A 21,281-nucleotide genomic window follows, 5' to 3' on the forward strand; every position below is an offset into this window, starting at 1 on the left:
CCTGCTCTCCTCTTACCAAAAGCTCCCACACTTGTTTTTTCTTCTTTCACATTGGCAATGTGTTGTTAACAGTGCATGAGATGCAGATGGCAGAATTTTGGCAGCTGATTGTGGATTTTCTGGGGGTTTTCCATCAGTCTGCAGGAAGGTTTTTCCACTCTTCTGAGCTGAGGTTGGCATTGAGAGAACGTCCTTAGCTTTCAGGTTGCCCTTCTGCTTCCCCTGTGGTAGAAATCCATAAGGGAGCACTATGCATTGTCCAGCATTTGCAAGGCTTTTGCAGAATGTGAGTAATTTTTTTCTACCCAGAAATTCCCCAGAAATCTCTGATAATGTTAAGGGAAGAAATGTCCCTTGAAATGTCCCAGTTCTACTGTCCTGAAAATGTTTTGGGTTGTTCTGTGAAGAAGCAACCAGTGATGCTACAGGTAAGTCGATGACAGCTAAAGGAGATGTGTTTGAGAGACAGATAGACTTTTGTTCCTGTTAAATCACAGTATCTTCATGTTGGATTGACACAATGATGCCTGGATTGTAATGTCTGTAGGTTTGGAGCAGCAAAGCATGACTGCCTGATGTTGTTCCTTTCCCGGTGCTTCCAGGCACAGTGTGAGCTGGTGGCAGCAAGCACAGATGGAGGAGGGACCCCAATGCATTTCTCTGAATGGATGTGTTGGGTGTGGAGGGGCTGTTCTTGGTGAAAAGGCCGTGCTGTTAGCTTTGTGGCTTTTGTTTGGCTGTGTGATGGGTGGCTCATGGTGATGAAGGAGAGGTACTCTGTGGGGACCAATGCTCCTGGGTACGGAGTTTCTTTCTGTGTTGTTCTGGCAGTGCAACCCCTGCCTGTGAGGGAAAGCAAGAGCTTTCCATTCATTGTGCAGGTGGAAACTGAGGCCAGAGGAACAGCTCTTTGTCAAGACACATGAAGAGTGCTCAGGAGCTGTGGTTGCCCCGTGCTGTTTCAGCCTTCTTGGAGGATTGTCATGCAGAGCTGAGATGGGTTTGAGTTCCCAAATGAGAGACTCCCTTGCATGGTTTGGACTCCTTGGAGCCTGTTTTATCAAATGTCCAAGTGCCTGGGGCTTGGGTTTGTGTCTGAGAAGGTGGTGGATTTTGTTGTGTTGTAGAGTTGTCTTGTTCTGTTGTTTGCTGGGTCCTCGAATAGACTGGAAGCTGAGGAGTGTGGTCTTCTTCCAGAAGTGAAATGACGGGAGGTTAAAGGGCAGTCTGTCTGTCTTGCATAGACTGGAGGAGAGCAGGAAGGTTGTTCTGTATCCGGAGGCATGAAAGGCAGGGTAGGGGAGGGGAATGAGAACTCTTGCCTAATGGCATTTCTATGCCTCATGTGTGCTGTAGTGATGTGGAAAATGCTTTGGTAAACGGAAAAGGAAAAGAACTAAGGATGGAAGCAGAATGGGAGGAGAGATTAGGGCAGGATAGATAAGGGAAAGAAAAAGGAAGAGAATAAAAGGAGGAGGAGAGAGAGAAGGAAGAGAAAGGAAGAGAAAGGAAGAGAAGGAAGAGAAAGGAAGAAGGGAGGAACAAGAAGGGAAGCAGGAAAGAAGGAATCTATGCAAGGAAAACAGGAGCAGAGCAGAAAGAGAGGAGAAAGCGAAAAGAAGGAAGGAAGGAAGCAATGAAGGAAGGCTCGAAGGAATGAACAAAGGAACGATAGAGGAGGTTACCAGCATGCACTGACATTATCTCAGCATGGTTCATGGGGTTGAGGACCTCAATATCCCTGGTACTCAGGGCGGCTGTGTATGGCTTGATGGAAAGCGGTGAGGAAGAGGAAAGAGCTCTCGCGTGAGGGCATGGCCGTGCTCCATGGCAATTGTGATCTAGTCCTATGCAAAACGCACTGGTAAGGGGAAGAAGAAGACAAGGGGAGTGCAGGACAGGGATAAGAAGAGAAGGAGTAAAGGGATACAGAAATAACGAAGGAGGGAACAAGAGGGAGAAAGAAAAGCAAACAGGCAGGAAGCCAGCAATAGAGAGAAGGAAGATAAAGAAAGGAAGAAATGAAAAACGCGTTTACAATCATGCGCCAATGCTATTGCTGTACAGGAAAAGGAGGGTAGGGAGAGAAAGAAAGAAAAGAAGAGAAAGAAAGAAAAAGCAAGGAAGGAAGAAGTGAAGCAAGAGAGGAATAAAGAAAGGAAGAGGACAAAGAAGAGGATGAAAGGAAGAATCCATAAAGGAGATGAGCAGCACGCACCGACGTTACCTCTCGGCGCTGAACGGAGTTGGTCCCTAAGAGCCTCCGCCTTGGTTAGAGTACCGCGCGCTCCGGCGCGGATGCCCCGTAATTAGCGCTGACGCGCCGTAATTAGCGCTGATGGCTCCGTCTTTGATGGTCGCCGCCGCGGCGCCGGAGGCGACTGGGGAGCTGCGAGCGGGGCTAATATCGAGCGGAGGGTGCGAAGAGAAGGGAGAGGGGAGTAAAGAATAGTGGCCGTCAGGGCAGGAACGGAAAGGAGAAGTAACTGAAGAAGGAGGCGGAAAAGAAGGAAGTACAAAGAGGAGGAAGAAAAAAGAGAAAGAGGCGGGGAAAAGTCGTAAGGAGAAAGGGCGAGAGAGAGAACCGATGGAAAAGAGAGCACTGCCGTGAGAAAGGAAGAGAAAGGAAGAAAGCGAGAGGAAGAGCGAGGAAACGAAGGGAATGTAGGCGAGCGAAGAAGGCGCTCTAAGGGCAAAGCGAGAGGGAAAGGAAGCGGAGAAGGGGAGTCCGGTGCGGCGGCGGCGGCGGCGATGCGCAGCGCGGGTGCGGAGTGGCGGGCGACGGCGCGGAGCGTGCGAGGCGGCGGAGCAGCACACGGTGTCGCTGCAGGCTCAGGAACGGCGGCGGAGCGGCGAGGCGGCTCCGCCCCGGTGCGGCGGAGAGCCCGGCTGTGAGCGCGGGGGGGCGGCGCGGGGCGGGCAGGAGAGCCGGAGCGTCCGGGCGGCGGCGGGGAGCCGTGCGGGGCCCGGGCGGGTGCCACTGGCGGCGGCGGCGGGGGCGATGGGCGTGTGCTGGGGGCCCGTGTTGCGGGTGCTGGTGCTGCAGGCGTCCTGGGCGCTGTGCGGCGGGCAGGTGCGCTACTCGGTGCCGGAGGAAGCCGAGGCCGGGACGGTGGTGGGGCGCCTGGCGCAGGACCTGGGCCTGGAGGCGGGCTCGTCGGAGGCGCGGCGGCTGCGGCTGGTGGCGCAGGGCCGGCGGGCGAGCGTGGAGGTGAGCGGGGCGAGCGGGGCGCTGGTGGTGAGCTCGCGGCTGGACCGGGAGGAGCTGTGCGGGAAGAGCGCGGCGTGCGCCCTGCGCCTGGAGGTGCTGGTGGAGCGGCCGCTGCGCGTCTTCCACGTGGAGCTGGAGGTCACCGACATCAACGACAACGCCCCGCGCTTCCCCGCCGCCCGCAAAAACCTCAGTTTATCGGAGAACTCCCCTGCAGGGTCTCGGTTCCCACTGGAGGGCGCGTGGGATGCAGATGTGGGAGCCAACGCGCAGCTCTCCTACACACTCAGCCCCAGCGAGCACTTTACACTGGACGTTAAATCCTCTGATGAAAATAGGAAATCTCTGTTCCTGGTGCTCGCGAAATCTCTGGACCGGGAGACGATGCCCGAGCACCGACTGGTGGTGACAGCGAGTGACGGGGGCCGGCCGTCGCTGACGGGCACGATGGAGCTGGTGATCTCGGTGCTGGATGTGAACGACAACGCGCCCCAGTTCTACCAGTTGGTGTATAAAGTGCAGCTGCCGGAGAGCGCTACGGAGGGGACGCTGGTGGCTCGGGTAAACGCCACGGATCCAGACTTGGGAATATATGGAGAAGTGATCTATGAAATTGATACTTTCGTATCTCCTTCTGCCTCAGACGTATTCAGCATCGATGCGAACAGCGGGGAGATCAGACTGACGGGCACCCTGGACTTTGAGACAGTTACGTTCTACGACCTGCACGTTAGGGCAAAAGATAAGGGGACGCCGCCGCTGTCGGGTCACTGCAGCGTGGAGCTGGCGGTGCTGGACGTGAACGACAACGCGCCGGAGGTGCGGGTGACGTCGCTGTCGGTGCCGGTGCCGGAGGACGCGGCGGTGGGGACGGTGGTGGCGCTGCTGAGCGTGTCGGACCGGGACTCGGGGGCGAACGGGCGGGTGCGGTGCGCGGTGTGGCCGGCGGCGCCGTTCGGGCTGGTGGCGACGTTCGCGGGCTCGTACTCGCTGGTGCTGCGGGAGGCGCTGGACCGGGAGCGGGTGCCGGAGTACGAGGTGGAGGTGCGTGCGGAGGACGGCGGGGCGCCGCCGCTGCGCGCCAGCCGCGGGGTGCGGGTGCCGGTGTCGGACGTGAACGACAACGCGCCGGCGTTCGCGCAGGCCGTGTACACGGTGCTGGCGCGCGAGAACAACGCGGCGGGCGCGGAGCTGGCGCGGCTGTGGGCGCGGGACCCGGACGAGGCGGGCAACGGGCGCGTGAGGTACTCGGTGGCGGAGGGCGGCGTCGGGGGCGCGTCGTCGTCGGCGGCGGGCGGGGGGTGGCGCGCGGCGTCGAGCTACGTGTCGGTGGACGCGGAGAGCGGGCGTCTGTGGGCGCTGCAGCCCTTGGACTACGAGGAGCTGCAGGTGCTGCAGTTCGAGGTGCGGGCGGTGGACGCGGGGGAGCCGCCGCTGTGCGGCAACGCCACGGTGCAGCTGTTCGTGGTGGACGAGAACGACAACGCGCCGGCGCTGCTGCCGCTCGCCGGCGGCGGGCCGGGGCCCGGGGCGGGGGTCTCGTCGGCGTCGGGAGCGGTGTCGGCGTCGGGCTCGGGGGCGTTGTGGGCGTGGGCGTCGTGGGGGGCGCCGGCGGGGCAGGTGGTGGCGAAGATCCGCGCGGTGGACGCGGACTCGGGCTACAACGCGTGGCTGCGCTACGAGCTGTGGGAGCCGCGGGGGAAGGGCCCGTTCCGCGTGGGGCTGTACAGCGGCGAGGTGAGCACGGCGCGGGCGCTGGAGGAGGCGGACGGCGCGCGGCACAGGCTGGTGATCGTGGTGCGGGACCACGGGGAGCCGGCGCGCTCGGCCACGGCCACGCTGAGCGTGTCGCTGGTGGAGGGCGCCGAGGCGGCGCTGGCGGCCGCGGGCTCGTCGCCGTCGTCGTCGGGGGCGGGGCTGCGTCCGGCGGCGGACGCGGAGGGCGGCGCGGCGTCGGCGTCGGCGACGACGAACGTGTGGCTGGTGGTGGCCATCTGCGCGGTGTCGAGCCTGTTCCTGCTGGCGGTGGTGCTGTACGGGGCGTCGCGGTGGGCGCCGCGTGCGGGCGTGCTGTCGGGGCCCGGGCCGGCGACGCTGGTGTGCGCCAGCGAAGTGGGGAGCTGGTCGTACTCGCAGCGCCAGAGCCGGAGCCTGTGCGTGTCGGAGGGCGCGGGCAAGAGCGACCTGATGGTTTTCAGCCCCAACTTCCCGCCGCCGCCCGGCCCCGCATGGAAGGGGACACAGCCGGAGCCGCCCGCTCTCCTGGACACGGTCAGTTGCCCTCCCTTTCTCGCCCCTCGCCCCTTCTCGCCCTTGTCGCCCTTGTCGCCCGGCCCCTGGGCGGGCGCTGGTGGGAGGCGGGCTCATCCCCCGGGGCCTGAGGGCGGTGGGTGCTTGGCGGGCGCTTGTGGCTCTTAATGGCACCTTTGCATCGGCCTTCGCATCCTTGGCGGCACCCCCAGCTCCTGCTTTGAGGGAGAAAATTTTGAGAAATAAACGCTGCTGCCCCACGGAGCAGCAGTGTCCGTCTGCAGCTGAGTTTTCCTGTTCTGGCTGCGAATTGTTGTGCCGTGGAATAAAATCGCTGCCGATTGCGATGAGACGGGCCACGACATCGGCTTTAGAGCAGCTCTTGCTTCGTGGTGTGTAGCATTTCGAGCCGAGCTTGCTGAAGGAGCGCAAGACAGTGGGCCGTGCTGGTGCCGGTCCCCCAGGCACTATTTACTGCCTTAGTACCGATGTGACTACTGCCCGTACTGGTATCAGCTGTGGTTTCTCGTCGAAAACCCTATGTTCCTCCTCTTTGGTTCTCCTCTCCCAGAGACGTGATACAAGGTGACGTTTGGGACGTCAGGGTTTTCTGTACCGGTGCTGTAATTTCTCCATTTTTATTTGCCTACCAGGGTCATTGTGAAAGCGAGGAAGGCAATATGGACTTTTCCTATGTTCTTTTTCCAAGTATGATGTAACCATAGTTGGCAGTATAATAAAGTGTTCAGGCAAAAGAGTGTCACCCAACTACGTAGGTGTTAGAAAGGTGGGTTTGTTTTTTTTTTAAGTTTCCTCTTTCAACCATCCACCCAAGTTTTGGTCTCTCGTTCCTGCCCAAATTTCTAATATTTGGATCAGCAGCCACATGGTTACAGAAACATCCTCTTTTTGGAAAATCAAACACACGGGCAAAACAAAATGAAGGAAGCAATACCCAGCAAAACAAAACTGAAACAACATTTTCGTGCACAGTCATTACCGTCCGTTACAGTGGTGTGCTCAACAATGGTTGGGTTGTTCTCTCACAACATGAAATCAATATTATAGCCATTAGAGCTGTCCCGACATCACCTGTAGAAAGCGTATTGCTCCCAGGTCTGCAACATGTCCTTTTGAGATAGGTGAAGGCTTGCAAAACGTGCAGGGTCAGCTGCAGAGACTCTTCTGCACACTGTGTATGTGCATGCACATACCATCTGTATGTTTTTTCTGGTGCTGTTAAAAGTGTTTAAAGTGTTCAGGCAGAAGAGTGTAGTTCAGCGAGGTCAGTGTTAGAAACAGGGATTTCCTTTTCATTTTCCTGTTCCCACCATCCCCCATGTTTTGGTCCTGTTTTTGCTGCCCATATTTCTAATATTTGGATCAGCAGCCACATGGTTACAGAAGCCCTGGACATCCTCTTTTTGGAAAAGCAAACAAACAAGCAAAGCGAAACAAAACTACCCACCAAATTAAATGGCAAACAACATTTTCCTACACAGTCGATATCATTTGTTACAGTGGGGTGCTCAACAATGGTTGTGTTCTTCTTTCTATGCATGCACATACCATCTGTATGTTTTTTCTGGTGCTGTCGTTGCTGGGAAGGGTCTACAAAAGCCGAAGTGAGGCCAGACGTGGGAAAGGAAACTGTGTCATGTCCAAGAGGTGAATGTGTCAGTGTCACTGAGTAGGGCTTGGGCATCTCCTGATGTGAAGGTTGACCTTGAGCAGTGGGAGGCCTTGCCTGTGGGAAGTGGAAATCCTTGGGGAGACCGTGGACCATGTCATAAGAAGACAGTAATGGGAGATGATGTGCCTGTTTTGAGAACAGGTCGCAGAGTAGGAGTTGCAGAAGGGCATGACTTCCCGTGGAGGGATCTGTCACAGGGAGGATGACCTTGAGCGGGGGGAGAATCATGCCTGAGGAAATGGAGGTGCAGGGCAGAGTGTTGACTGTATCCTTGGGGCAGATCTGGAGAATGTCTGCTTAGCTGGAGATCCTGTTTCCCACGGCATGGGAAAGAGGATGCCAGCAGAGAACCTCAAGAAGAGGTTGGGCATACTGTGCTGCTTGCCAGAATCGTGTCTGACCCTCCAGAAGTGCTGCATATCCTTGTGCCATGTTGTTCTCTTCTTGTGTATCCATGCAGTGGAATGGGATTCTTTTGAGGTTCTGAATATCTCTCACCAGACCCAGGTCATTGTGCTGCTTCCTGACTGATATAGGCCAACGTTTTCACTTCTTTTTTGGGGAAAGTTGTTGTGGGAGGGTAGCGCTTCAACCTGCTGTCCTTGTGCAGTGGTGGGCATCCACAGCAGCTTCCACAGCGGTTGATGTTGCCATGACGGTTGCTTGCTCTTCCTTGGGCAGGATTTGTAAGGGGAGGTAAGGAGGAAGGTATAACCTTTGGGTGCTTGATTTGCCCTACTTGTGCACTTGCACAGGTGGCACTGCTAGAGATTGTGTGTCCTCTTGTCAACATGAACCATTCTTATATATGCATAAAACCAAACCCTGCACAGCAGCCCAGCTCTGGTGTTCCATCGTAGAAACGCTGCGGAAATCCTTGGGAAAGGCCATGGGCCATGTCATAAGAAGAGGATAGTGGGAGATGATGTGATTGTGTGGAGAAGATATGTCCCTGAGTGGGGAATGGAGGATGCCTAGAGGAAAGCATGAGGCAGGGAGGCCACGGAGTGTTCTGCTGCAGGATCCTTTCCCAGGTTCCAAGGATCTGGAGTTGGAAGCCTTATCGATTTTGAGCTTGTGTGTGGTACTAAAAAGCCATTAAATATTAGAGGAAAAGCACTCCAGGCTTTTGTATGTTCTTTTCCAAGGTTGTTGCAATGATACTTAATAGCATAAAGTGTTCAGAGAGAGGAGTGTGACCCAAGGTAAGTGTTACCACCTGGAATTTTCTTCTTCATTTTCTGCTCCCCATTTCTCATAGGTTGTGCACTGCATTGCTGCCAGTGAAGTGTCATGAATGACACTGGCCTATTTTGATGTTCTATTGATATTTGTATGAACAGCCACAGCGGTTCAAAAGCCCTGGAAACCTTATTCCTGAAAAGAAAAAATGAAGAATGAAACAAAAAAAACCCCAAAACCAAAGAACTGCCCGTCCCCAGCGAAACCCTAATCCAATTCTCCTACAGAGTCGATATCATCAGTTATGGTGGTGTGCTTGTCAACATTTGGGTTTTTCTCTCAGAGCATGAAGTCAATGCCACCGCTGTTCAGAGCTGTCCTGACATCACCTTTAGAAAGAGCATTGCTCCCAGGTCTGCCAGATTTCCATCTGAAATAGCTGAAGCATTGCTAAACAAGGCAGGTCACCAGCAGAGAGTCTACCGGCACCATGTATATGATACCTCTGTGTGTTTTTATCATTCTGTCATTGCTGGGAAAGGTAAGCAAACTTTGGATAGAGCCCTGAGATGGGAAAGGAAACTGTCATGTCGCAGAGGTGACTGTGACAGTGGCACTGAGTCAGGCTTCCCATTTCCTGATGTAAGGAGACTTGTCTGAGGGAATTGGAAATCCTTGGGAAGACCGTGGGCCATGTTGTAGGACAAGAATGGGAGGTGCTCCACTTTTCTTGAGCATACATTTTGCAGAGTGGAGAATAAAAGATGCCAATATAGGAAAGCATGAGGCAGGATGGGCAGAGAGTGTTCCTGCCCAGCATCCTTTCCCGGGCTCCAAAGGTGTCTGGAGTTGGAGGCCTTCCCGATGTCGAGATGGTGTGTGGTATTGAAATGCCCACAGTGAATCATATCTCCCACCAGAGACCATCCCCTGTGCTGTTGCTTCATTCTCCTCTTGAAGAGGCGTGATGCAGGGTGAGAACTGGGACTTCAGGGTTTCCTCTCCCCGTGGTGTATTTTCTCCATTTTGGTTGTGTCACCAGACACATTGTGAAAGTCAGAAAGGCAATAGGGACTTGTACTGTGTTCTTTTTCCAAGGATGTTGTCACTGTAGTTCATAGTATGAAGTCTTCATGCAGAGAAGTGTGACCCAAGGCAGGTGTTAGAAACGGGAATTGTCTTTTCCTGCTCCCCCTTTCACCCATGTTGTGGCCTGCATTCCTGGCCAATAAAGTATCATGATATATACTGGCCTGTTTTGATGTACTTTTAATATTTGAATCAGCAGCGACAACCTGAAGGAATCCATGCAAACCTCCTTTTCAACCAAAAATTCCCAATCCATCCCCAAATTGTCCTACACATTAGATATCATCCATTACACTGCCGTGCTCGCCAGCATTTTGATTGCTTTTTCACAGCATGAAATCAATGCTCGTTGCCATTAGAGGTGTCCCAACATCATGGATTTATGAAAGGCAGGTCCTGCTTCCCTAAGCTGATGTCCTTCTATGAGAAGGTGACCCGCTTAGTGGATGAGGGAAAGGCTGTGGGTGTTGTTTACCTGGACTTTAGTAAAACCTTTGACACTGTTCCCCACAGTGTTCTCCTGGAGAAACTGTCTGCTCATGGCTTGGATGGCTGTACTGCTTGCCAAGTAAAAAACCTGGCTGGTGGCCAGGCGTGCAAGATTTGTGGTGAATGGAGTTCAATGCAGTTGGTGGCCGGACACAAGTGGTGTTCTCCAGGGCTCGGTACTGGGGCAAATTGTGTTTAATATCTTTATCGATGACCCGGACATAGGGACTGAGAGCCCCCTCAGTAGGTCTGTGGGCAACGCAAAGTTGTGCGGGAGAGTTGATCTGCTTGAGGCTAGGAAGGCTCTACAAGAGGGATCAGGACAGGCTGGATGGGTGGGCTGAGACCAGTTGTGGCAGCTTCAACAAGGTTAAGGGCTGGTTCAACATGAGCCGGCAGTGTGCCAAGGTGGCCAAGGCGGCCAACAGTATTCTGGCTTGTATCAGAGATAATGTGGCCAGCAGGACTAGGGAAGTGATTGAACCCCTGTACTTGACACTGGTGAGACTGCACATCAAATACGGTGTTCAATTTTGGGTCCCTCGCTACAAGAAAGACATTGAGGTGCTGTAGCATGTGCAGAGAAGGGCAACAAAGGTGGTGAAGTGTCTAGAGAGGAAGACTTATGTGGAGCAGCTGAGGGAACTGGAGTTGTTTGGTGTGGAGAAAAGGCTGAGGGGAGACCTATAGAATTGTGTGAAAGGAAGTTGTAGCAAGGTGGATGCTGTTCTCTTTTCCCAAGTAGCAAGTAGCAAGCGATAGGATGAGAGGAACCAGCCTCAAGTTGTACCAGGAAAGTTTAGATTAGATATTAAGCAAAATTTCTTCACCAGAAAGGTTCCTGTTTTCTGGAATAAGCTTCCCAGGGAAGTGGTTGAGTCACCATCCCTAAGATATGTAAAAACTGTGTAGACATGGCACTTAGCGACATGGTTTACTGGTGGACATGGCAGTGTTAGGTTAATGTTTGGACTTGATGTTCTCAAGGGTCATTACCAACAGAAATGACTCTGTGATCATCTTTGGGAATACTATTGCTCCCAGGTGCCTAAGATTTCCATCTGAGATTGCTGAAGCATTGTAAAACATGCAGGATAAGCCGCAGAGATTCTGCTGGAAACCATGTCTGCGATACCATCTGTATGTTTTCTCCCACACAGTTGATATTGTGAGTGTGCTTGCATTTTGGCATTTGGTGTTGTTCTCTTGGAGAGTAAAATACGTGTGGACTGGGATCAGAGCTGTCAAAGGTCTAACCACAGAATTTTTAAGAACTCTACTGTGTCACAAAGCAGTCAGGGTGAAGTTCACGCACCTGGGAAGAGTCTGCGAGAAACCATGTGGCTTTGCACCCATCCATATGTCCTTTGTGCTGATCACAAGGGAAGGTGAGGATTTGCAAAGGCCGGGGTCATGCTCAGAGTGGGGTTTAGAGCTGGAGCATGTTACTGTGGTGAAGCAATGCCTGGGCATTGTGGCAGTGATGCTCTGAGTGGCATGGAGTAGGGCCTGGGCATCTGTCATGGGGAGAGTGACTTTGATCAGGAAAGAGTCTTACCTGATGGAAATGGAGATGCTGGGTAGAACACGGTCTGTGTCATTGGGGAAGGACTGGAGAACGTCCGCTTAGCTGGAGATACCATTCCTCGTGGTGTGTCATAGAGGATGCCAGTAGAAGAGCTTGAGAAGGACCCGGTGCACAGGGCTGCTTGCCTGGGATCCTCTCAGGACCTCCAGAAGTTCTGCATATCCTTGCACCCTGCTTTCCTCCATGGTATTCCTGTGAGATGTGAAGACATCTGACGTGGGCTTCTTTAATCCTTTGCTCCTGAATGTAGTACATTGTTGATGAAACAGAAAGTTTTTGAAATTGGGATCACTTTGCTGTGGAGGTGGAGGTCTCCTTGGTCATCTCTCTGCTCATCTCCCTTGCTAGGCAGGGGAAGAAGTGCTCTCCCTACTCAATATGTTGGCAAAGCTTGCATTTCAGTGCAGTGGAGTGGGATCCTTTGCTTTTCTGCTCTCAAGAAAATGTGGCACCCTTTTCGTTTTTCCTTTTCTCGCATTGGCAGTGTGTTTTTGGGAGTGGATGATATGCAGCTGGTGGAAATTTGTCAGCTGTCTGGTTGCAGAGCTAAGGGTGTTTTGCCATTGATGTGGGGGATGGCTTTTCCACTCTCCTGGGCTGAGGTTGGCATTGAGAGAATGTCCTTAGCTTTCAGGTCACCCTTCTGTGGTAGAAGTGCATAAGGGAGCACTGCGCACTGTCCAGCGTTTTTGAAACTTTTGCAGATCATGAGTAATTTTTTTTCTACGCAGCTTCCCCAGAATTCCATAACATCAAGGGAAAATGTCCCTTGAAACCAATTCTTCTGCCCTGGAAATTTTTATTTTTCTGAAAAAGCAAGCAGTGATGCTGCAGGTAAGTCAATGACAGCTAAAGAAGGTGTGTCTGAGAGACAGATGTACTTTTGTTCCTGTTCAGTCGTGGTATCTTCATGTCATATTGACCCAATGATGCCTGGATTATTAATGTCTGTAGGTTTGGAGTAGCAAAGCATGACTGCCTGCTGTCGTTCCTTTCCTGGTGCTTCCAGGCAGAGTGTGAGCTAGTGGCAGCAAGTACAGATGGAGGAGGAACCCCAATGCATTTCTCTGAATGGATGTTTTGGGTGTGGAGGGGCTGTTCTTGGTGAAAATGCCATGCTGTTATCTTTGTGGCTTTTGTTTGGCTGTGTGATGAGTGGCTCATGGTGATGAAGGAGAGGGGGTGACTAGTGCACCTGGGTACGGAGTTTCTTTCTGTGTTGTTCTGGCAGTGCAACCCCTGCCTCTGAGGGAGAGCAAGAGCTTTCCATTCATTGTGTAGGTGGAAATTGAGGCCAGAAGAATAGATCTTCATCGAGATAAGTGAAGAGTGCTTGAGAGCTGTTATTGCCCCGTGCTGTTTCCGCCTTCTTGGAAGATTGTAATGCTGAGCTGAGATGGATTTGAACTCCTTAAAGAGAGACTCCACTGTGTTATTTGGACTCTCTGGAGCCTGTTTGCACAGATGTTCAGTGCTTGTGGCTTGGGTTTGTGTCTGAGAAGGTGATGGATTCCGTTGTGTTGTAGCAGAGCTGTTCTTTGCTGTGATTTGCCTTGCTCTGTTATTTGTTGGGTCCCTGAGTCGACTGAAGGCTCCTCTTTTCTGAAGGGATGAGAAATTGGAAGGGCATGCTTTGGTGGACAGCAGTAAGATTGTTCTGTGTCCAGAGGGATAGGAAGCGGTAGGGAAGATGAATGAGGGCTTTTTTGGCAAAGGGCTTGTCCGTGCTTCCTGGCAAGGTGGTGGTGACCTTTTAAAAACATTTTGGCAAAGGAACTGTAGGATGGAAGAGACAAGTGTGGAAACAGAAGAGAAGGGCAGGCAAAGATAGCACATGGTGAGTCAAGAAAGAGAAAGGAAGGATAAAAAGACAAAAGGTGTGCAAAAGAAAAAAGGAAAGGAGGGACCCTCGGCAAGTATGAAATAAGCAAATAAGGATGAAAGAAAGAAAGAAGGAAGAGATGATTGAGGAGATGACCAGCATGCACCGACATTATGTAGACACGCTGATTGAAGTTGAGGAAGTAAGCATGCTCAGTACTCAGGGACCTTCTGGAAGGGTTGATGAAGAGCAGTGAGGAAGAGGAATGAGAGGTCTTTGCCAAAGGGCATGTCCATGCTTCATTGTGAGCCTGGTGTAGAGATTTGGAAAAGAGAGAAGACATGAGGAAAGAGAACAAGGGAAGGGAAAGAGAACCAAATGGCGAGAACAAAAGAAGAGCAGAAAGAAATGAAGAAGGAAAGGAAAAAGAAAGGAAGGACTTAAGGAAACGAAAGGAACCATGAAGGAGAGGAGCAGCACGCACCGACGTTACCTCTCGGTGCTGAACGGAGTTGGTCCCTAAGAGCCTCCGCCTTGGTCAGAGTACCTCGCGCTCCGGCGCGAATGCCCCGTAATTAGCGCTGATGGCTCCGTCTTTGGTGGTCTCTGTCGCGGCGCCGGAGGCGACTGGGGAGCTGCGAGAGGGGCTAAAAACGAGCGAAGAGTGGGAAGAGAAGGGAGAGGGGAGTAAAGAATAGTGGCCGTCAGGGCAGGAACGGAAAGGAGAAGTAACTGAAGAAGGAGGCGGAACAGAAGGAAGTACAAAGAGGAGGAAGAAAAAAGAGAATGAGGCGGGGGAAAGTCGTAAGGAGAGAGGGCGAGAGAGAGAACCGATGGAAAAGAGAGCACTGCCGGGAGAAAAGGAAGAGAAAGGAAGAAAGCGAGAGGAAGAGCGAGGAAACGAAGGGAATGTAGGCGAGCGAAGTAGGCGCTCTAAGGGCAAAGCGAGAGGGAAAGGAAGCGGAGAAGGGGAGTCCGGTGCGGCGGCGGCGGCGGCGATGCGCAGCGCGGGTGCGGAGTGGCGGGCGACGGCGCGGAGCGTGCGAGGCGGCGGAGCAGCACACGGTGTCGCTGCAGGCTCAGGAACGGCGGCGGAGCGGCGAGGCGGCTCCGCCCCGGTGCGGCGGAGAGCCCGGCTGTGAGCGCGGGGGGGCGGCGCGGGGCGGGCAGGAGAGCCGGAGCGTCCGGGCGGCGGCGGGGAGCCGTGCAGGGCCCGGGCGGGTGCCACTGGCGGCGGTGGCGGCGGGGGCGATGGGCGTGTGCTGGGGGCCCGTGTTGCGGGTGCTGGTGCTGCAGGCGTCCTGGGCGCTGTGCGGCGGGCAGGTGCGCTACTCGGTGCCGGAGGAAGCCGAGGCCGGGACGGTGGTGGGGCGCCTGGCGCAGGACCTGGGCCTGGAGGCGGGCTCGTCGGAGGCGCGGCGGCTGCGGCTGGTGGCGCAGAGCCGGCGGGCGAGCGTGGAGGTGAGCGGGGCGAGCGGGGCGCTGGTGGTGAGCTCGCGGCTGGACCGGGAGGAGCTGTGCGGGAAGAGCGCGGCGTGCGCCCTGCGCCTGGAGGTGCTGGTGGAGCGGCCGCTGCGCGTCTTCCACGTGGAGCTGGAGGTCACCGACATCAACGACAACGCCCCGCGCTTCCCCGCCGCCCGCAAAAACCTCAGTTTATCAGAGAATTCCCCTGCAGGGTCTCGGTTCCCGCTGGAGGGCGCGTCGGATGCAGATGTGGGAGCCAACGCGCAGCTCTCCTACACACTCAGCCCCAGCGAGCATTTCCGTCTGGATTTACAGCGGAGTGAAGAATACCGAGAATCCCTTTTTCTCGTGCTGACGAAACCGCTGGACCGCGAGACGATGCCCGCGCACCGGCTGCTGGTGACGGCGAGTGACGGGGGCCGGCCGTCGCTGACGGGCACGGTGGAGCTGGTGATCTCGGTGCTAGACGCGAACGACAACGCGCCCCAGTTCGACCAGTCGGTGTATAAAGTGCAGCTGCTGGAGAGCGCTTCGGAGGGGACGCTGGTGGCGCGGGTGAACGCCACGGATCCGGACGTGGGAAGCAATAGCGAAATGACGTTCACTGCGAGTAATACTTTTCCTCCGAAAGGCTTAAACCTTTTCCTTTTAAATACGAACACGGGGGAGGTGCGACTCATGGGCGCCCTGGACTTTGAAGACGTGCGTTCGTATGAGATACAAATCGAAGCGACGGATAAGGGGACGCCGCCGCTGTCGGGTCACTGCAAAGTGGTGGTGGAGGTGCTAGACGTGAACGACAACGCGCCGGAGGTGCGGGTGACGTCGCTGTCGGTGCCGGTGCCGGAGGACGCGGCGGTGGGGACGGTGGTGGCGCTGCTGAGCGTGTCGGACCGGGACTCGGGGGCGAACGGGCGGGTGCGGTGCGCGGTGTGGCCGGCGGCGCCGTTCGGGCTGGTGGCGACGTTCGCGGGCTCGTACTCGCTGGTGCTGCGGGAGGCGCTGGACCGGGAGCGGGTGCCGGAGTACGAGGTGGAGGTGCGTGCGGAGGACGGCGGGGCGCCGCCGCTGCGCGCCAGCCGCGGGGTGCGGGTGCCGGTGTCGGACGTGAACGACAACGCGCCGGCGTTCGCGCAGGCCGTGTACACGGTGCTGGCGCGCGAGAACAACGCGGCGGGCGCGGAGCTGGCGCGGCTGTGGGCGCGGGACCCGGACGAGGCGGGCAACGGGCGCGTGAGGTACTCGGTGGCGGAGGGCGGCGTCGGGGGCGCGTCGTCGTCGTCGGCGGGCGGGGGGTGGCGCGCGGCGTCGAGCTACGTGTCGGTGGACGCGGAGAGCGGGCGTCTGTGGGCGCTGCAGCCCTTGGACTACGAGGAGCTGCAGGTGCTGCAGTTCGAGGTGCGGGCGGTGGACGCGGGGGAGCCGCCGCTGTGCGGCAACGCCACGGTGCAGCTGTTCGTGGTGGACGAGAACGACAACGCGCCGGCGCTGCTGCCGCTCGCCGGCGGCGGGCCGGGGCCCGGGGCGGGGGTCTCGTCGGCGTCGGGAGCGGTGTCGGCGCCGGGTTCGGGGGCGCTGTGGGCGTGGGCGTCGTGGGGGGCGCCGGCGGGGCAGGTGGTGGCGAAGATCCGCGCGGTGGACGCGGACTCGGGCTACAACGCGTGGCTGCGCTACGAGCTGTGGGAGCCGCGGGGGAAGGGCCCGTTCCGCGTGGGGCTGTACAGCGGCGAGGTGAGCACGGCGCGGGCGCTGGAGGAGGCGGACGGCGCGCGGCACAGGCTGGTGATCGTGGTGCGGGACCACGGGGAGCCGGCGCGCTCGGCCACGGCCACGCTGAGCGTGTCGCTGGTGGAGGGCGCCGAGGCGGCGCTGGCGGCCGCGGGCTCGTCGCCGTCGTCGTCGAGGGCGGGGCTGCGTCCGGCGGCGGGCGCGGAGGGCGGTGCGGCATCGGTGTCGGCGACGACGAACGTGTGGCTGGTGGTGGCCATCTGCGCGGTGTCGAGCCTGTTCCTGCTGGCGGTGGTGCTGTACGGGGCGTCGCGGTGGGCGCCGCGTGCGGGCGTGCTGTCGGGGCCCGGGCCGGCGACGCTGGTGTGCGCCAGCGAGGTGGGGAGCTGGTCGTACTCGCAGCGCCAGAGCCGGAGCCTGTGCGTGTCGGAGGGCGCGGGCAAGAGCGACCTGATGGTTTTCAGCCCCAACTTCCCGCCGCCGCCCGGCCCCGCGGCGAAGGAGACGCAGCCGGAGCCGCCCGCTCTCCTGGACACGGTCAGTTGCCCTCCCTTTCTCGCCCCTCGCCCCTTCTCGCCCTTGTCGCCCTTGTCGCCCGGCCCCTGGGCAGGGGCTGGTGGGAGGCGGGCTCATCCCCCGGGGCCTGAGGGCTCATCCCCCGGGGCCTGAGGTGCTTAGCGGGCGCTTGTGGCTCTTAATGGCACCTTTGCATCGTCCTTCGCGTCCTTGGCGGCACCCCCGGCTCCTGCTTTGTGGGAGAACGAAATAACGGTGTTGGCCCACAGAGCACCAGTGTCTGTCCGCAGCTGAGGTTTGCCGTTCTGGCTGCGGGTTGTTGTGCCGTGGAATAAAATCGCTGACTATTGCAATGAGAGGGGCCACAACACCGGCTTTACAGCAGCTCTTGCTTCGGTGGCATCTAGCATTTCGAGCCGAGCTTGCTGAAGGAGCACAAGACGTGCGGGCTTTGCTGGTGCCAGTCCCCCAGTCAGTATTTACTGCCTTAGTACCTATGTGACTGCTGCCCGTGCTGGTATGTGCTGTGGTTTCTTGTTGAAAACTCTATGTTCCTCCTCTTTGGTTCTCTACCGCAAGAGATGTGATGGGTTGTCAGGGTTTTCTGTACCCGTGCTGTAATTTCTCTGGTTGTATTTGCCCACCAGAGTCATTGTGAAAGCGGGGAGGGCAATATGGGCTTTTCCTATGTTCTTTTTCCAAGTATGATGTAACCATAGTTGGCAGTATAATAAAGTGTTCAGGGAAAAGAGTGTCACCCAAGGCAGATGTTAGAAACGGGTTTTTTTTTCAAGTTTCCTCTTTCCACCATCCACCAAGTTTTGGTCTCTCGTTCGTGCCCATATTTCTAATATTTGGATCAGCAGCCACATGCTTACAGAAGCCCTGGACATCCTCTTTTTGGAAAAGCAAACACACGAATAAAACAAAGCGAAGCAAGCAATACCCACCAAAACAAAACTGAAACAACATTTTCCTGCACAGTCTATATTATCCCTTACCGTGGGATGCTCAACAACGGTTGGGTTGTTCTCTCACAAAATGAAATCAATGTTATTGCCATTAGAGTTGTCCCAAGCTCACCTTTAGAAAGCGTATTGCTCCCAGGTCTGCAACATGTCCTTTTGAGATAGGTGAAGGCTTGCAAAATGTGCAGGGTCAGCTGCAGAGACTCTGATGCACACCGTGTATAGGCATGCACATACCATCTGTATGGTAAAAGTCGAAGTGTGGCCAGAGGTGGGAAAGGAAACTGTGTCATGTCCAAGAGGTGAATGTGTCACTGTCACTGAGTAGGGCTTGGGCATCTCCTGATGTGAAGGGTGACCTTGAGCAGTGGGAGGCCTTGCCTGTGGGAAGCGGAAATCCTTGGGACGACCGTGGGCCATGTCATAAGAAAACAGTAATGGGAGATGATGTGCTTGTTTTGAGGACAGGTCACAGAGTAGAAGTCACAGAAGGGCATGACTTCCCGTGGAGGGATGTGTGGCAGGGTGAGGCAGCGTGACCCTGAGCAGGGAGAGTCTTGCCTGAGAAAATGGAGATGCAGGGCAGAACGTGGACTGTGTCTTTGGTGGAGAAGTGGCGAATGTCTGCTTAGCTGGAGATCCCGTTTCCCAGGGCACTGGAAAGAGGATTTTAGCAGAGAAACTTGAGAAGATGTTGGCCGCCCTGTGCTACTTGCCTGGAATCATGTCTGAACCTCCAGAAGTACTGCATAGGCTTGTGCCATGTTGTTCTCTTCTTGTGTTTCCATACAGTGGAATGGGGTTCTTTTGAGATTATGAATATGTCTCACCAGAACCTTGTGCTGCTGTGTGAGTGACGTAGGCCAATATTTTCACTGCTGTTGTGGGAAAGGTGTTGTGGGAGGGTAGTGCTTCAACCTGCTGTCTTTGTGCAGTGGTCGGCATCTGCAGGACCACCTGCAGCCGTTGATACTACCATGATGGTTCCTTGCTCCTCCTCAGGCAGCATTTGTAAGAGGAAGGAGGAAGGTGTAACCTTTGGGTGCTCACTTCCCCTACTTGTGCACCTGCACGTGTGGCACTGATAGAGATACGTGCATGTGTGTGCCAAACCCTGCACCGCCGCCCAGCTCTGGTGTTCTATCGTAGAAATGCTGCGAAAATTCTTGGGAAAGACCATGGGCCATAAGAGGAGAAGAGTGGGAGATGATGTGCTTGTGTTGAGAAGACATGTCCCAGAATGGGAAATGAGGATGCCTATAGGAAAGCATGAGGCAGGAGGGCCATGGCGTGTTCTGCTGCAGGATATTTTCCCAGACTCCAAGGGTCTGGAGTTGGAAGCCTGATTGATCCTGAGATTGTATGTGGTATTAAAATGCGCACAATCTCTCTTCAGGTTATCAGTATCTCTCACCATGTCCAGTAGGTTCTGGCACTGCTGCCTGATGATGTAGGGTTACACGTGATGCAAGGTGACAATTGAGACTTCAGGATTTTCTTTACCTGTGACGTAAATTCTCTGGGGTTTTTTGTCATCCTCCAGAGTCATTGTGAAAGTAGGGAATGCAATTCAGAGGTGTTTTTTGCCCAAGTATGTTGTAACTGTATTTAGTGAGATGAGGTATTCAGGCAGAGGAGCTTCACCCAAGAAGGTAGGTGTTTTGTTAACAGGAATTTTTCTGTTCTTGCTCCCTCTGTCTCCCAGGTTGTGGACTTGCCTTTCTGGCCAGAGAGGTGGTGTGATGTAAGCTGGTCCTGTTATGATGTTTTTTTCAATATTTGCATCAGCAGCCACACCCTTACAAAGGCCCTGGAAATCCTCTTTGGAAAAAAAAATCGAAACACTTCACCTCAAGAATGCAACAGCAAATTTTTCTATGCAGTGGATATTATCGGTGACATGGGTGTGTTCGTCAACATTGGGGTTGTTCTCTCTGTCACAGAGCAGGGAATGGAGGATGTGCAGAGGAAAGCATGAGGCAGGATGAGTAGGCAGTGTTCTTGCCCAGCATCCTTTCCCACGCCCCAAGGGTCTGCAGTTGGAAACCTTATTGATCTTGAGATTGTGTGTGATATTAAAATACCCAAAATGTCTTTAGAGGTTACCAGGATCTTCCAGCAGGGCCAGTAGGTTCTGGTGTTGCTGCCTGATGTAGGGAATATGTTGGCAAGAGGCGGTGAGATGCAGAGTGTTGAATACGGTCTGATGGACCTCTTCCCTCTTGTGTTGGAAAAGGTGTTGTGGAGAGCAGATCTTCAATCTGCTGGCCTTGTATAGTGGTGGGCTTGTGACTGCTGACCATGGTGGTATCAGCTGTGGTGTCTTGTCAAAAACTCCATGTTCCTCCTCGTTGGTTCTCCTGTGCAGGAGACGTGATGCAAGGTGACAACTGGGACTTCAGGGCTTTCTCTGGTTCCATGTGGTGTAAATTCTCCATTTGTATTTGTCCACCAGAGTCATTAAGAAAGTAGGGAAGGCGTTGCAGGCTTTCCTATGTTCTTTTCCAAGGCTGTGGTAACCATGCTTCATAACATACAGTGTTCAGAGAGAGGAATGTGACCCAAGGTAAGTGTTACCACCTGGCATTTTCTTTTTCATTTTCTGCTCCCCATTTCTCACGGGTTGTGCACTGCATAGCTGCCAGTGAAGTGTCATGAATGACACTGGCCTGTTTTGATGTTCTTTTGATATTTGTATCAACCGCCAGACTGGTTCAAAAGCCCTGGAAATCTTCTTTCCTGAAAAGAAAAAAATAAGAAAGAAACAAAAAAACCCTCCAGAAACCAAATACAGTTCTCCTACACATTAGATATTATCCATTACACTGCTGTGCTTGCCAGCATTTCGGTTGCTTTCTCACAGCATGAAATCAATGCCTATTGCCATTAGAGCTGTCCTAACATCATGGATTTATGAAAGGCAGGTCCTCTAAGCTGATGTCCTTCCCTAAGCTGATGTCCTTCTATGAGAAGGTGACCTGCTTAGTGGATGAGGGAAAGGCTGTGGGTGTTGTTTACCTGGACTTTAGTAAAGCCTGTGATAGTGTTTCCCACAGCTTTCTCCTGGAGAAACTGTCTGCTCATGGCTTGGATGGCTGTACTGCTTGCTGGCTAAAAAACCTGGCTGGTGGCTGGGCGTGCAGAGTTGTGGTGAATGGAGTTCAATGCAGTTGGTGGCCGGACACAAGTGGCGTTCTCCAGAGCTCAGTACTGGGGCCAATTGTGTTTAATATCTTTATCAATGATCCGGACATGGGGACTGAGTGCCCCCCTGCTAA

At 54.8% G+C, this 21,281-nt stretch overlaps 2 protein-coding genes across 2 annotated transcripts; both read left to right on the forward strand.

Moving 5' to 3' along the window:
* Nucleotides 1-1,616: 1,616 nt before the first annotated feature.
* Nucleotides 1,617-5,718, forward strand: LOC309409827 (protocadherin alpha-3-like). The gene has a single exon (XM_082006059.1). It carries the CDS (start codon nt 3,002-3,004, stop codon nt 5,627-5,629), a length of 2,628 nt encoding a protein of 875 aa, XP_081862185.1. The 5' UTR covers nt 1,617-3,001; the 3' UTR covers nt 5,630-5,718.
* Nucleotides 5,719-14,575: 8,857 nt separating this feature from the next.
* LOC309410038 (protocadherin alpha-2-like) lies at nt 14,576-19,981 on the forward strand (the record flags this gene model as incomplete). Its single annotated transcript, XM_082006355.1, has 2 exons — nt 14,576-17,056; nt 19,709-19,981. 2 exons carry the CDS (start codon nt 14,576-14,578, stop codon nt 19,979-19,981), a joined length of 2,754 nt encoding a protein of 917 aa, XP_081862481.1.
* Nucleotides 19,982-21,281: the final 1,300 nt, after the last annotated feature.

This window comes from Phaethon aethereus, assembly GCF_964289735.1.
Source record: "Phaethon aethereus genome assembly, chromosome: 14".
NCBI lineage: Eukaryota > Metazoa > Chordata > Aves > Phaethontiformes > Phaethontidae > Phaethon > Phaethon aethereus.

What these genes read in the sequence shown, in the direction of transcription:
- LOC309409827 (XM_082006059.1), top strand. Translation starts at nt 3,002, where the DNA reads ATGGGCGTGTGCTGGGGGCCCGTGTTGCGGGTGCTGGTGCTGCAGGCG.